The 16462-nt window shown below is 34.6% G+C and overlaps 1 protein-coding gene across 1 annotated transcript in view; it reads right to left on the bottom strand.

The window, feature by feature from the left end:
• Window positions 1-3690: 3690 nt before the first annotated feature.
• LOC119836402 (steroidogenic acute regulatory protein-like) overlaps window positions 3691-16462 on the bottom strand; it is a 27725-nt gene continuing 14953 nt past the window's right edge. Inside the window, exons 8-12 of the mRNA XM_038361711.1 lie at window positions 7171-7326; window positions 6419-6523; window positions 5671-5876; window positions 5083-5192; window positions 3691-4728 (exon numbers count right to left, since the gene is read on the bottom strand). Of these exons, the coding sequence (XP_038217639.1) occupies window positions 4619-4728; window positions 5083-5192; window positions 5671-5876; window positions 6419-6523; window positions 7171-7326 (687 nt within the window). The 3' untranslated portion in view covers window positions 3691-4618. The remainder of the gene's footprint in view (window positions 4729-5082; window positions 5193-5670; window positions 5877-6418; window positions 6524-7170; window positions 7327-16462) is intronic.

Genomic DNA, 16462 nt, shown 5'->3' with positions numbered 1-16462 from the left:
GGCAGGATTCGAACCTGCGTATCTTGCCTAACCGTAGCAACGCCTAGCCTCTCGGCCACCCGTGATCCTGCCACAATCCTGCGAATCCTGCTGTGAATCCTGCCTCGTGATCAAATTTTTTCTATTCTTTCAAAATTTCTAATTTATAAAGCATTTCAATGCTATAAAACTAAAAATTAAAATGTTTGGAATGGTTATGCATTCCTATTAATATAATAAATACGAAAATACTAAACTGATCTAGATGAAATTTGGTACAGAGATAGGCTCGATAAAGGACATAGGATAGTTTTTATCCTGGATATCCCACGGAAACGGAAGCTATGCGCGAGAAACTCTTGATTTTTTTTATCTATTTATTTGACGCACTAGTTTTCTTTGAATATGTCGGTATCAGATATGATTTTTTTTAAATAGATGGATAGAAAAAGGGATGTTTATATGTATAATTATATCTATTAAACTATTCCGAATTTAGCTCGATCGAAGCCGCGGGCAAAAGCTAGTAGACTCATATAAAAGTCATCAAAAATATACGTAATATAGTATTACTATACATATTATTCAATCAACCGACGACAAAAAGGGAGGTGTTTCTCAACCGAATGTATTTAACGCATTTAATCCTAAGGATAAGGGTACGGGTACAAAAACTAACAATTTAATAAATACTTAATGCTTTTCATAGTTGAATATTTTTTATTTATTTTTATACTTACACGGCAGTAATATCAAGGTACCTAGCAACCAGTTATTGGTTGAGAATCCCGCATACGGTGAACCTTCAACTATGTATTTCTATAGACTATGTTTTATCGAAAGTTCCTGTAGGTAATTAGATAAATAAATGACAAAATCTAGTCTCGATCATGTTTTCAAAACAAGCTATTTTCTATGTACAGAGACACGTTGGATTTGATAAAATAACGTTTTCTTATGTGGGTTCTTATTTTATTTTTTTAACTCCCGCCGTAATAGTATGAGTCTGACGTGACTATGTTTGTGTGTGTTCCTCCACCTCATAAACGGATGAATCGATTTTGCTTGTGTCTTTTATTGGGTCGGGGTTTTTATGTATTTTTAATGACTCCGTCTCGTTTCTCCTCATAAAATCAAAGTGAATGCAGTTGTACAAGAAATCGATAAAATAATGGATATTCGAGATGTTAATTATTTTAGTTAAAATAATGTAACCTATCTAAATGTGGATGTTTATGAAGCTGGAAGAATGTATATATGATTGTCACTCTTTCACGCGATAATGGCTGAACAGATTTTGGTAATACTTGGTGATGTAGGCTGTGTATCGGAATAACAAATGAGCTATAGATAGATAAGTACTTACTTTACGCGCGCCACTACTAATATATTATACTAGCTGGTCGCCCCAGCGTTGCCCGTGGTACATCGTGAGCTTATGTCACTCAGTGAAAGCTTTCTTATGGTGAAAGAATTTTTAAAATCGCCCCAGTGGCTTTTGTGTGAAAATACAAGTTTCCTATATATAAAATTAATCTAGGTAGAAATCTGTATAATTTATATTTTAATCTCTGGATTGCTACATCAGTAGATATCTATAGATAGACACGCCGTCTGATGATGCCAACAGCTTCGCCCGCCTGGTCTAAATTTCCATGATACGAACTTTCATCCCCTATTTTATCCCCTTGGGGGTAATTTACTTTCTTAGCGGATGCCGACATCACAATGTCTATCTATGTAGATAAATTTCAGCCCGATCTGACCAGCGGTTTGGGTTGTGCGTTGGTAGATTGAACAGTCAGGACCTTTGCGTTTAATATATTACTGGCGCCGCGCCCCGACCTCGCACGGGTGCAATAATACATAATATATACATATAAACCGTGCTCTTGAATCACTATGTATAATAAGCTATTTTACTGGAACTGCCTGTACAAATGTAAATTTATAAAATATAAATAATAATCTGATGCGTAATTTCAAAGACCTATGTAGACTCAGACGGCGGAAAGCTACTTGCTTTTTTAACTCATCATCATCATCATCATCAGCCCATATATGTTCCCACTGCTGGGACACAGGCCTCCTATGAGGGTTTTTTAACTATGTATGTAGGAAAAAATAAAAACATTTGTAGTATAAAAATTGTTTATTTATTATTATATGTCTTATTATAACATAAATCGTTCATTTATAATTTTGTTTTAAATATATATCATGAATGATTAACGAATAAAATTCGCAGCTATATCCATTGAGTTCATCGAAGCAATTATTTCCTATGTAATCTTATAAATTACGTGTCACTTTGTTTGTCCGTCATCGACTCCTAAACTACTCAACCGATTTTAACCAAATTAGCACACCATGTGCCGTTTGATCCAACTTAAGAGATAGGACAGTTTATATTATTTCAATTACGCTACATGACTACCCGGGCGGAGCCGGGGCGTGCAGCTAGTTTAAACCTTAGTGGTATGATAAAATTATAGTGCAATGATCAGGGCATACCGTTTACGGGGTATTTTTTTTTAAATATACCAATTCATAATTTACTAGCTTTCCACCCGCGGCTTCGCCTGCGTGGAATTCGGTTATATCGCGCGACATGGTAACGAGTAGCCTATAGGTTCTCCCAAGGTCTGGTCTATTTGTCAAAATTGGTTAAGTGGTTTAGGTGTGAGAGACTTTACATGATTTTATGTTTGACAATAAGGAACTTCAACACAAACTTTCATCCCCTATTTCAACCTCTTCTACACTTGTCCTTTCCTAAGTTCAGTTCTATCATCATACGAAATTTCATCAAAAACGGTTCATTGGTTTAGGCGTGAAAGCGTAACAGACACACAGACAGAGTTACTTTCGCATTTATAAGATTAGTAGGGATTAATAAATAAGTGAATATAATAGTTCAATACAAAAACTTGATAAAAACTGTTAAATAATCGAGTTTTTGAGCATGCTTTGATCTCTGGAATAAGTCAAATCAAATTATTTTATTGTGCACCAAGTCATACAGAAATAAATTTTATATAAAACTCCATAAGAGCACAACAGGCGATAATAATAATTGGTCCGATTTGAAAAGTTTCTTGCATGTGGTAGCTTCAATTTAAAAGACTTTAACAATTTTACTATGGTCCTTAAATTCATTCATATTTGTTCATTTTTAAAATACTACTTTTTAAATTAAGTCGTATATAAAAGACAATATATTTTGCCTCTTTCTTTTATTACTGATATAAGAGAGAGCGAGAAAGCATCCCTTTTTCATACATATTTCACACAAAGCATAAAAAATATGTATATGCTTTATTAAATTTTTTTTTAAACACTTTATAAATTGTGTAAAATTCGACAATTTCGCAATTGGAGGTAAAGTGTAAAAAAAAAAAAAATGTAAAATCAATCCTCCATATATCATAATATGGTAATTGCCAGTTCAAAATTATTAGTATATCTACCTCCCCCAAATTAAAAAAAAATATATAATAAAATATTGCTTTCCCGCCCTTTCTTATGTCAAGTGCCATAGTGAGAAAAAAAAGTTAATTCTTATAATGTCAATATTTATTTCGATAGCACAATTTATTTAATTATGTTGAAATGTAAATAAAAAAGCCAAGTTGTTATATAAAAATATATTTAACTATTTGATTATAAACTTCTAGTAAATATTATGTAATCTTAGAGTATATTTTTACATAAATTAGACTGAAATAGCTTTAAAATGCTTAAAATTAAAGAAAATGACTACAAAATGCACTAAATCGATCATTGTGGTGTAGTCCGGGAGTTGAAAAACGTTTTTATCAACTTTACAAATAAAAAAATATATTGCAGCTTTTTTATTTTTCATGCAATTATCTTGGAATAAAATACACCACTGTACAAAACGTAACTTAAATTTCGCTTAAACTTAAATAGTAGTAATATTAATAACTTCAGAATTCGGAAATAAATAAAAAAATAAAACATGGTTATATTTTACGAATATAGAGCAAACAAGAGTAAACTTTCACAAAGCAAACAAGTTAACACTACCTTATGTTCGATTTAATCACAATCGATACAGCGGTATAATATTGAAAGACTGATATACAGAGCACAGACGGAGCATGGTGTAACTATATAAGTAAGATTCTAATTAATATCACAAATAGAATATAGGGAAAAGTTTTTCATTTCTCTTATTACCCAGAAAATGAAATAAATGTAAATTATTACTCAAAAAATGAAATAAATGTAAAGAAAATCCAATTACAAATGAAAAAAAAAACATTGCATGTCAAATAGACTTAAATCGTTACATTTCAAGCCACTGTCATTATATACATTAGTTCGTTCATTCGTTCATTCATAAAATCATTCTTTTATTGGAGTCCGTGCGTCTAACATACTAATGCTTTATGCTGATGAGTTCGTTTGCTTGCTTGAACTTGCCGATCTCGGGCACAACTGGACCGATTTGGATGAAATTTCCTACAGAGGCCCGAGAGTTTCAGATTCATACCCCGAAACGAAAACAATGCGGGCAGAAGGCCAGTACTGTACAGTTTTATCCGAAACCAACACATTGTACATTACAATCGTTCATTCGTTCATTCATTCATTCATTCGTTAATTCGTTCATTTAAAACAGCCCCTTCGCCTTGCAGTCCGCCGCGTACTTCCTCACGTGCACTATGTAGTCCAGCATCACCGTCGCGAACGCGGCGTCCAGCACGAACTGCGGTATCTTACCTGAAACCGACATACATATAAAGTGCTACTAGTAACTAGCCGACCCGCGAAACGCTGCCTAACTACTGCTACTGCTAATAATACCTAACTCTTGTCGTTTAGGGATGTAAAAATGTGCACGCGAAATTTCATGAAAATCGGTAAAGTCGTTTCGGAGGAGCATGGTTGATTCTTATCTTTTAGGGGTATGAAATATGGACGTTGGCCGATTCTCAGACCTCGCCGATATGCACACGAAATTTCATGAATATTGGTGCAGCCGTTTCGAAGGAATATAACACATCTTATGAATCTTGTGATAATTAATTATCTGAAATAAAGCATCAAAAATCACGATATAAAACCGTCAAATACCTTTCAGATCGCAGCACATCAGCCACTGGAAGACAGTTTGTTCCACTTTGCCGTTCGGCGTTTGCACCCACTTCGGCTTCAGGCTCCAACAGCCCACTTTATTGTGGCCCCTGGGGACGACAACGTATGTTTTAATAAATATAATTAATAGTTTTTATATATACTAACTCAAAAATAAGATTTTTACATTGACAAAAGCAACGCTGTGAATGACGATTTGATGAATAAATGAACTCAAACTTTTATTTATGGAAAACTGTGTTCTAAATCTAAGTTTTTTTTTTTTTTTTTATAACAGAGCGGGCAACCGAGCAAGTGGGTCACGTGAGGCAACGCCACTGCCCATGAGCATTCACAAAGCTGTTATAGCTTTTGTGGAGCTGTTGCCGGCTTGTTGTGTTTTTATTCCATTAAAAATTCGTCTAGTTTTGACAATTTGTTTTGGCGGTTTAGTTTTTAGAACGAACGTATAAAGAATGTCGAAACGACCGAACATCTGTTCACGGGCGGCGGTGATCACTCACCGTCAGGCGGCCCGCCAGCTCGGTGGCCCGCTACGACCTAAACACTGGGGGCGTGGGCACTCACCGCACCATGTCCCGGGTGGGCGGGTAGCCGGGCACGGCGACGCTGACGCCGCTGCTGATGTAGCAGTAGGGCTCGGCGTCGGCGGGCCGGCCGTCGCGCGACAGCGCCGCCATGCGACGCAGGATGACGAAGTCGCGCGGCGAGATGATGCCGCGCCCGCCGCCCGCCGTCACCTGGTAGGACAGGTCCACGCCGGGGCCGATCTCCTGCGGGACGCGTGTACATTACACATGGGGTTTGTATGCACATTATGACTTTTAACAATATAAGTATCCCAATAAAACCCTTAATTTAGAAAGAAATGTGTAAATGTAGAAAGAAACATACAGACTCTATTTATTTTAACACATACACCGCACAAAAATTACAATTCACTACACAGAAATGTTTTATTTGCAAATAGGTGAAATTTATCTAGGTATTTAAGATTTGAATTTAACACAAAAACTGCACCTAGGAATGACTGACAACATTTTTTAGTTTTATTGTAGGTAATGGAAATGGATAGATAATTAAGTATATAATAAGAAATAATTTATGGAATTGATTTACTAATTTCATTATTATGTTCGTGACATACGACATTGCAAAACATTTGCAATAAAACTTACTTCCTACAATTATACATAAGATGATTTCTGTGCAAAGATCGACGTAAGTTTGTCACTCTTTCACCGCTGAACCGATTTCGATGATACTTTAATATTAGTAATACAATTTCAACAAAAATTACTCATACATCACTTACTTTAATAAGTTCACTCTTCAATATAGTGGGGTTCCACTCGGGTAGTCTTGTTATATTGTCTTTAAATTCACTGTACAAAAACTTAGCTGGACAGTCTACGATACCCTGAAAAATATAACATATTTCCTTAGCTAAAACTATATTAATTAAAAATTTTGCGGGTTCAAATTTACATTTATTCGTTGAATTATAAACACTAGCTGTGACCCGCGGTTGAAACCGCGTAAGTCCGCATCCCGTAGGAATATCGGTATAAAAAGTGCCTATGTGTTATTTCAGTTGTCCAGCTATCTACGAAGCACAATAGTATTATTATTCACCAATAGATGTCAGGAAAAAAAAAACACGAATAAAACACGAATGTGACATTTTCTAAAAAAGATTCCTAGCTAGATCGATTTATCGGCCCCGAAAACCCCTATATACTAAATTTCATGAAAATCGTTGGAGCCGATTCCGAGATTCCAATTATATATATATATATACAAGAATTGCTCGTTTAAAGGTATTAGATTAGATAAAATTCGACTCTATGTAAGAAATGATACATATATACAACCAGCTTTCTATAATACATGTACTTTCAAATGATTACCGGTTGAATTAATTATTCTTTAAAAAGATGTCATTAACGTTTTGGGAGGAGTAGGTATCTATCACTATAGATTCAAAACAAAAAAGAAACAAACATTCAACTTAATAATCTTAGTTTTCGGTAAGGTCGGTTAAAAAAACAAAGTCCCAAAACTCACCGTAAACCTATACACCTTCCCAAACTGCTCGGTCTGCGTGGACTCCACGACGTCGCCCTTCTGCGAGCCGCGCTTTTCCAACTTCCAGTTCGGCGAGTTGACAACACGCCACGCGTGCTGCATGCTCTCCTCCGCCAGGCGCTTGTACTCGTCGATCTGCGAACGAATGAACGAAACGTACGAATGAACAAAATATACGACATTGATCTGTGAATGAACGAATGAAGAAATGTACAAAGTGGGTATTATTTAAATTCAAAAATGTCATTGATCTGTTAACGAATGAGCGAATGAGTGTACGAAGTAGGAACTATTTAAATATAAAAATAATCATGATACTAATCTGTGAAAGAACGAATGAAGAAATGTACGAAGTGGGTATTATTGAAAATTAAAAAACATTGATGTGTGAACGAATGAGTGAATAAACGGTTCTGTAAATTGAGCACTAAACGAAGGAAGGAATGAATTAACGAAATAGAAATACTGTCATTTCGTAATTGGAACTTTATAAAAATGCGATTTGTTCATATAGACATATTAAAGAAAGGGTGAATTAAAGAAGAAATAACGAAATATTAAATTGTTTGTATAAACAGTGGATATTTAATACTTTTTAACCTTCGAGTCTGAGATTTTGTCGGCAGAAGCGACCATTCAAAATGGATGTAGTTTAAAATAAAATGACTATGCATAAACATATGTAATAGTTTTTATTAATAGAAAAATTTACAGTTGCAATTTGATAATGATCCGTGAACGAATGAATGAATGTAATAAATAGATTTTTTATGTCACCGTCGGCAATGGAGCTGATGGGTCGCCTGATGGTAAGCGTATTCGGAGAGGCGTAAGGTCATTTGCAGACCTTTTATCAAATAAAAATATACTAAACTTGATAAATCAATTTATATATTGTACTATTATCTCTTTAGTTACGGTTTTTTGTATTTGTGAGATATATCTCAACTAAAGAACAAAACTGTAAAATAAGCATCACCTAAAAACACCGCAGTTTCCTACTTACTATACAAACAAAAAAAAAAAAAACAAATCAAAACCGATCCAACACTACCCGACAGCAGCGCCCAAACGGACTCACAAACTGCCACACCGCCAACAGACTCACCGTCAGCCATTCCGCCTTGAACTCTTCATTCGTGTCCTTATTGAATATGTACTTCATCCAGTTGGTGATGTTGAAACCGAATTTATTCCATTTATCCAATTTCTTCTCCAGTTCTTCCTCGGTCGAGACGCTTTCCAATTCGTTCAGACGCTCCTGCACCTCGGCCTCGGTTAGCGCGGGTGTTTCCATGGTAACGGGCGCGGCCATCTTGATTTTTACGTCAACGCAATACACAATTTCGACGACGATTCAACTCACTATTTAAACTATTTATAGAAGTAGGTATACGATTGTTTTTTAACAAACAAAAAAACTGCACCGCCTTTGAATTGTCATAATTAGAGATTTGGTCAAATTTAAATGGGACCATACGAGAGGCACAAGGTTTCATACAAAAAAAACTTAACAATCTAGTAGGAAATTATGAGGTAATAAATACCTTCCTTTTTTTGAAGTCGGTTGAAAATACTCAAATATCTTATTAAATAAAATATAATTTCTATTTTTATAGCATTGAAATGCTTTATAAATGAGAAATTTTGAAAGAATAGAAGAAATTCGATTACTGTGGCGGGATCACGGGTGGCCGAGAGGCTAGGCGTTGCTACGGTTAGGCAAGAAACGCAGGTTCGAATCCTGTCTCGTGATCAATTTTTTTCTATTCTTTCAAAATTTCTCATAAATAAAATATATTATAAATTAAATATACTATTTAAAGCTGCATGCCTGCAATAAATTACGATTTTAAAGCCTCTTAATTGAATAGTTAGGAAGTGACCAAGATAAAACCGTTTTTGTAGTATTTAGTATTTGTGATAAAACCTAACCTAGACACTACTAATTTGGTTACTAAGGGTTCGAGACTGGGCAAAATTTATTCTCATTTTTTTTTTTTCAACTTGTATATATTATTATTTTTTTTTTTATGTCATACCGGGCAAGTAAGCTGGTGGTTATCCTGATGGTAAACGATCACCACCGCCCATGAACATTCGCAGAGGCTTAGACCTCTGAGAATGCGCTGCCCGCTGATAAGGGATAAGGAAAGGATTGATGACTGGAAAGAAGGAATGGACTGGGATGGGCTAGGAGAAGGAAATAGGCCATATATATTCAGGTTGTCTCTCTTTTTCGCCTAGAGATAAAAGTTTTATTATTATTATTATTAGTATTTTTACGCGAGTATTATACATTTAGAAATTAAAAACTTTTCAAAAAGCTCGCTGTAAAGTGTTCGAAACGTCGGGTTAATAATATAATGAATAAATCGCGTTTAAAATCCGTTGAAAAGTTTTTAATTTCTAAATTATTATTATTTATTGAATGCATAGCTTAAAGTGACACATTATAAAAATACGTCCGGTCTGTGGTCTATAATATTTAAATACCACATTAAAATGTCATAATATTTGATTAAAAAACGCATTATCGTCGATGCTCTAATATTTTATACTGTTGTTTATTTATTTTCGTCTGGAGCTAAACGAATGCGTCGATTTTAATGCGATCTAAATAGAATTATAGAATTATTTTTTATTTACCATTTGGATTGATTATTTATTCTTTATCTACAACGTATATAAATTGACATTTTATGTGTATAACTATTGATTTTTTTACTTGTTCAAACCATATCCTATCCTTTCCTATCCTACTTAATATTGTAAATTCGAAAGTTTGTAAGGATGTGTGTGCGTTTGTTGCTCTTTCACGCAAAAATTTCTGATTCGATTGCAATGAAATTTGGTACGTAGATAGCTGGACAACTGGAATAGCATATAGGCAACTGTTTATTCCGATATTCCTACGGGATACAGACTTACGCGGGCGAAACCGCGGGGCGAAGCCAGTTTAATATAAATGCGAAATATCAACCAGTTTTAGAAAAAAAGAAGATATATACACATTCTCATATATATATATATATATATATATATATTAGATAGATAAGATTAGATAGATTCGATTAGATGCTGCATTTTGTCTATTGTCCATTAAATACTATTAAAATTCGTAAATAATTAAATAATTCAAATGTTGTTTTTCCTTTATTAAGGCCGGCCAATTAAGAAATATGAGAGATACATAATTAATTTAAATTATAATTATTCATTATTATATTAATATAATAACGTAATATGATATTATGTAGATGTGACGAAATAAGACTTTATAGAGAAAACATGTATGCTTGTAATGTTTTCAAACAAACACCGCTGGACTGATTTCAATAATTCTTTCACCATTGGAAAGCTCCAACTGCACTGAGTCACATCACACTAATATTATAAATGTGACAGTTAGTTTGTTTGGATGTTTGTCCTTCAAACATGCTAAAACTACTGAACGGATCTTGATGAAATTTGGTATACAGACATGGTGTGAGCTGACTTGGTGGTTGGGATACTTTTTATCACAATAAAAAATTGGGATAAAACAGGAATATTAAAATTCGGGTGGAATCAAGACGAACGTCTAGTTTGTTATATATGTAACACAGGCGAAGCCGGGGCGAACAGATAGGCATAAATAATTTAAAGGAGAGCAATCTATGATTACGATTCTTATATATTATTAAGATATGATTTCGATATCAGGAGATACATAGGAGACTAGAGAGTTACATAGCCTACTACCTTTTACCGCTGTGCATTATCTCATTGCCATGGGGAGATACATTTATATAAATTTTCAAATTTTATAGATGGCGCTGTAATAAACATGCTAGTTATAAATTCCGATAGAGGGCTCTGTATTAAAGTAGTTTAATAGATGTTATTATATACATAAACTTTCCTCTTGAATCACTCTATCTATTAAAAAAAATCCCATCGAAATCCGTTGCGTAGTTTTCAAGATTTTAGCATATATAGGAACGTAGGGACTGAGACAGCGACTTTATTTTTTTTATACAATTTAGTGATACCGCTCCTTCTACTTCGTTGAAGTTGGTTGAAAACAAATTACACACAAGTACTAGACTAGGTCACCTAGGTTAGCAATATGCATACATTAGATCAGATATAGACGTCAAGTAAAATAATTACAATTTGCTATTAAGCCCAACGGTCTTACTCGCCCTTGATACGATTATTGCAACAAGCCGCTTGCCCCGGCTCCGCTCGGGATAAGAACAAAAAATATATAAGTAGCTTATGACTACAAAGAAAATATATTTTATTCTATTGATCTGATCTAAATTCTTCAAAAACTGTTTAAATACGTGTTATGTAGTTTTTGAGTTTCGTCATTACAGACCTACAAAATTCAACAATCTTAATAATGTTACTAGTTGCTTGCGCCGGCTTCGCCCGGGTTGACTTGAAAATAAAAAATAGTATATAATAATATAGAAAATAAAACTTGATAAACCAGAAGCTTTCTTTTGGTGAGAGCATTTAAGATCGATCGGCTAGTTTATGAGTTAAATCGTAACGAACGAACAAAAAATCTTTCCTTATTAAATTACTAGCTGCGCCCCGCGGTTTTAACCACATAAGTCCGTATCCCGTAGGAATATCGAGATACAAAGTTGCTTAATAGTTATTCCAGTTGTCCAGCTGTCTGCGTACCAATTTTCACAGCAATCGGTTAAGTAGTTTTTGCGTGAAAGAGCAACAAACGCACACACATCCTTGCAAACTTTCGCATTTATAATATTATTAGGAATAGCAGGATTACAATAACAGGACGGGCGAATATCCGGTATCCGGCTAACCTTTTATCTCTAACTAGCTGTTCGCCCCGGCTTCGCCCGTGGTACATATATAGTCTATGTTACTCGTGGATAATGTAGCTTTCGAATGGTGAAAGAATTTTTAAAATCGGTCCAGTAGTTTTTGAGCCTATTCATTACAACCAAACAAACAAAGTTTTCCTCTTTATAATATTATCTCTAATAATAAGTAAAAAAATCACTACATAGTTTCAAAACAATGTCGCTTTCCGCCGTGTGTGTCTGTTTGCTTAGATCTTTAAATCTACGCTATAAATTTTCATATTTCTTTTATTTTTATAAATAGAGTAATTTAAGAGGAAGGTTTACATGTACATATTATCATACCAAAAAGTGTGGTTTTACTTCGAATTTAACGCGTGCGAAGCCGCAGGTAAAAGCTAGTGACAAAAAAAAAAATCCTCTATTATAACGATTTAAAATCGCTTCTAGACGAAGTCCAATTGAACAGATATAGAATCTTTTCCACGGAATAAGCTCACCGACACCCTTGGGGGTGAGGAAGGTGAGGGTGGGGGGGGAGATACTACTCGAGATTCTAAAACGTGCCCAAAAATTTCTTAGCAAACACGAACCCACGTGTCGCTAAACCGAAAAAATATCACACAGTCGAATCGCGAACCTCATTGATTTCGGCAACGCCGGTTAAAACGTTTGATCTTGACTGACTAGAGCTACACGGAGCGGAGATAAAGCTTTCTGAAATTATTGAAGCTTTCGAGATCGACGCCCTTCGGGTTGATGACCTCGGGGTCGTTACACTGTCGTGTAGTCAGATATTAGACCTTTTCGGAGCGACCTATATCGAATGACAATATTATTTACTCACGAGCTGCACGCCGCGGTTTCACCCGCGTAAGTCCGTATCCCGTAGGAATAGAGGGATAGAAAGTTGCCTATGTGTTGTTCCAGTTGTCCGGCTGTCTACGTACCAAGTTTTCATTGCAATCGGTTCAGTAGTTTTTGCTTGAAAGAGCTACTCACACACACATCCGTACAAACTTTCAAATTTATAATATTAGTAGGATAGCCTTTTCAATAAATGTGCTATCTATCACTGAAAGAATTTTTCAAATCGGACCAGTAATTCCTGAGATTAGTACGTTCAAACTAACAAGCAAACAAACTTCAGATTTGCAATATTAAAGTATAGACACAAAAATCATAACATCATAAAATCGCTCCGTTGCGACGCGAACGAAAGACAAACATACGAACACACATTCGCGTTTATAATATTGGTAAGGATAACTCTGTTATCCATCGGACGTTGGACATAGATAATAAATAATAATTAATAAATGTTATCATTATATAACTAGGCGTAATAGAGGAATAATTAGTGTAGGCATTTATAATGTAATTAAAAGATATAATACTTATACTATACACATAATATATGTATGTATGAATATTATAAATGTGAAAGTAACTCTGTCTGTCTGTTACGCTTTCACTAAACCACTGAACCAATTTTGACAAAACTTGGAATGAAGATAGAACTGACCTTGGGAAAGGATATAAGGATACTTTTTATCGCGAAAAAGGGTAGAAAGGGTTGAAAGAGGGGATGTTATTGTCAAACCGATTTTGATGAAACTTGGTATGAAGATGGAGCTGAACGTGGGAAAGAACAAACCATACTTTTTAATGCGAAGAAAATCCTCCTAACCATGTCGCGCGATATAAGCGAATTCTACGCGGGCGAAGCCGCGGGCGAAAAGCTAGTTGTCAATAAATATAAAATAAATGTTTAAAAATAAAAAAGTAAATTAATAAAAAATACATTTTTAGATTTAGTATTTTCTCGTGTTCGATTTTACGCGAGTACATTAAGAACATTTGGAAATTAAAGACTTTTTAACGGATTTTAAGCGTGATTTATTCATTATATTATTTGATACGACTTTTCGAATGCTTTTCAGCGAGCGTGGTCACGGGGAGAAAGGTGGAGGGGTTCAGTTTCAAAATCTATACTAATATTATATGAGTTTGTTTGTTTGGACGCACTAATCTCAGGAACTGCGGTTTCGATTTGAAAAATTCTTTCAGTGATAGATAGCCCATTTAATGACGAAGGTTATAGGCTATATATGTACCACGGGCGAAGCCGGGGCTGACCGCTAGTTTTAACATATTCTCAATTCCGTTTTATCTTCTTTTATTTCGGCAAGGGAGCTAGTGGGACGCCTGATGGTAAGCGCTACCACCGCCCATGAACATTTGTAGAGGCGTAAGGTCATTTACAGAGGTCTAACGTCTCCGTTGTGGGTTGGCGATTTCAAAAGGTACGGTTTTAAGTAGGAATGGATGTATGGATGTTTGTTACTCTCTCACGCGAAAACAGCTTATTGCATCCGTATAAAATTTGGTACAGTGATAGATTGTAGTCTGGATTAGCACATATAGGCTTCATTACACCCGGACAACACGCGAGTGACGCCGCGGTTTACAGCTAGTAATTAATATATTCTCATATTAATTTAATCTCATATAAAATACTTCAAGAGTGTTAATTATAGATGTTTATTTATTTTAACACTTTTATTATACATAAAAGAAAATGAGAAAAAAAACATAAACAATAGATAAAAATAACGTATAATGGGACGGCCTTATCACTTTAGAGCGGTCTCTTCCAGGCAACCCTTTAGGCAGAGGCTAAATATTAAGCGTTCAAAGGGAAAGAGATAGACGAATTGCAGGAATTGAGAAAATTTTAAGACGCAAGTATAATATTACTAGCTGCACCCGGCAAACGCTGTTCTGCCTTACTCTTATCATTTAGGGGTATGAAAAATAGATGTTGGCCGATTCTCATAGATACCGGATAAGCACAAAATTTTTTTTCAAAAGCGGTCAAGCCGTTTCGGAGGAGTATGGCAACGAAAACAGTGACACGAGAATTTTATATATTAGATATAAAAATTTAAAACAAAGGGTTATTTCATTTTATAACAGCACATTTTAAAATTAAAAAATTTCTTATTCTATCAGTGATCACGCACGCTGTAAACAATTGGAAACGTGGAGTTAAATAATATAGTGAATTGTTAAAACGCGTTTAAAATCCGTTAAAACGTCTTGTATTGCCAAAAATAACAATTGAATTATTTCTTGTTTGTAATAATATATACATAAAAATACATACTAAACCTGTAAAATCATCATCACCAGTGACAACCTTAATCACTATAATATAAAACCTCCGTTAACATATAAAACCTTTTTTTTTTCTATGTAAACAAAACGAACCGGATGGAATTCCAATTCAAACAACGGTTTCCCTCCATTATTCAACGACAGTTAACTTTTTGCCGCCAAATACAAATTGAAACAATCGCTTACCCAGCCTCGAACCGATTCCAATTAAATACATTACATAAATAAATGCAATTATTTACGCAACCAAATTATAAATTCCACGCACGAAATGCACACGCGCATCGAATTTATCAAACACCAATAAAAAAAAAAAAAAAAAAGAACAAAAGACTATAATTATAAACGTATATTCAGAATACGTTTTTAAATTAACAAATTCTAGAACGCGAATTGTATTTTCGAAATTCGAACGCTCGAACAATTCCTTCGACATTCAACCCATTTACCGTCAATAACTACGACCCGAATCGACGCGTGCTTCGCGCCGTCGCGTTTCAGAACTGAATTATTATTTCCTGCCCGTGTCGAGTACAAGTCGGTGCCAATAAAAGGACAGATTAATTATATAACAATGAATTGAATAAAATTGAGTAATTGTCTTACTAATCTCATAATACTTTTATTTTTTTCTCTTTCGTTTGTCTAATTAAATATTTAATAAGTCATTTAATCGCCCGATATAAATTATCCAATAAGTTGAGTAATAATGTTAAAAATAAAATGTTTCCATACATTTCAACACAAGTTTATAGTATAAATATGTATGTTTAAAAATAATGCGTCATCATTTTCACGAAATGCTGAGTCCATACACATATTTATAAATTCAAGAGGTGATTAATTTTTCAGTTGCTTTGTGTAAGTGAAATCTTTGTGTAGCGAATCCGACTCGCACTTGACCGATTTTTACGTTGTACTTTTCAATATTTAGAGATTTTAGACTAAACTTCGTTAACCGTATTATGACTTCTAGAAGCAACTACCTGAAGAGTTAAAATTTACCGGAAATTATTTTTGTATGGAAGTTCTGTACTAAGCGCAGTCACGCTTAGTCATCATAATTAATATTTTATCAAATTAATAAGCACGAAACATAATTATGATAATTGTTTTTTTCATTAATTAAGACAATACCAATTTATAAAGCGCGAGCGGTATGACGGTTCGGTACTAAAAATACATTTGATAATAATAATAATAATAAGCCCGCAGGGCACCTTGTGGCGAGGTGTCGGGGAGTAGCGACCCCGCGGACCCGAATG

Source organism: Zerene cesonia, chromosome 24 (genome assembly GCF_012273895.1).
Source record: "Zerene cesonia ecotype Mississippi chromosome 24, Zerene_cesonia_1.1, whole genome shotgun sequence".
In the NCBI taxonomy this organism is placed as follows: domain Eukaryota; kingdom Metazoa; phylum Arthropoda; class Insecta; order Lepidoptera; family Pieridae; genus Zerene; species Zerene cesonia.
Note: the sequence above shows the minus strand (reverse complement) of the source record. Positions and strands in the feature narration are given on the sequence as shown.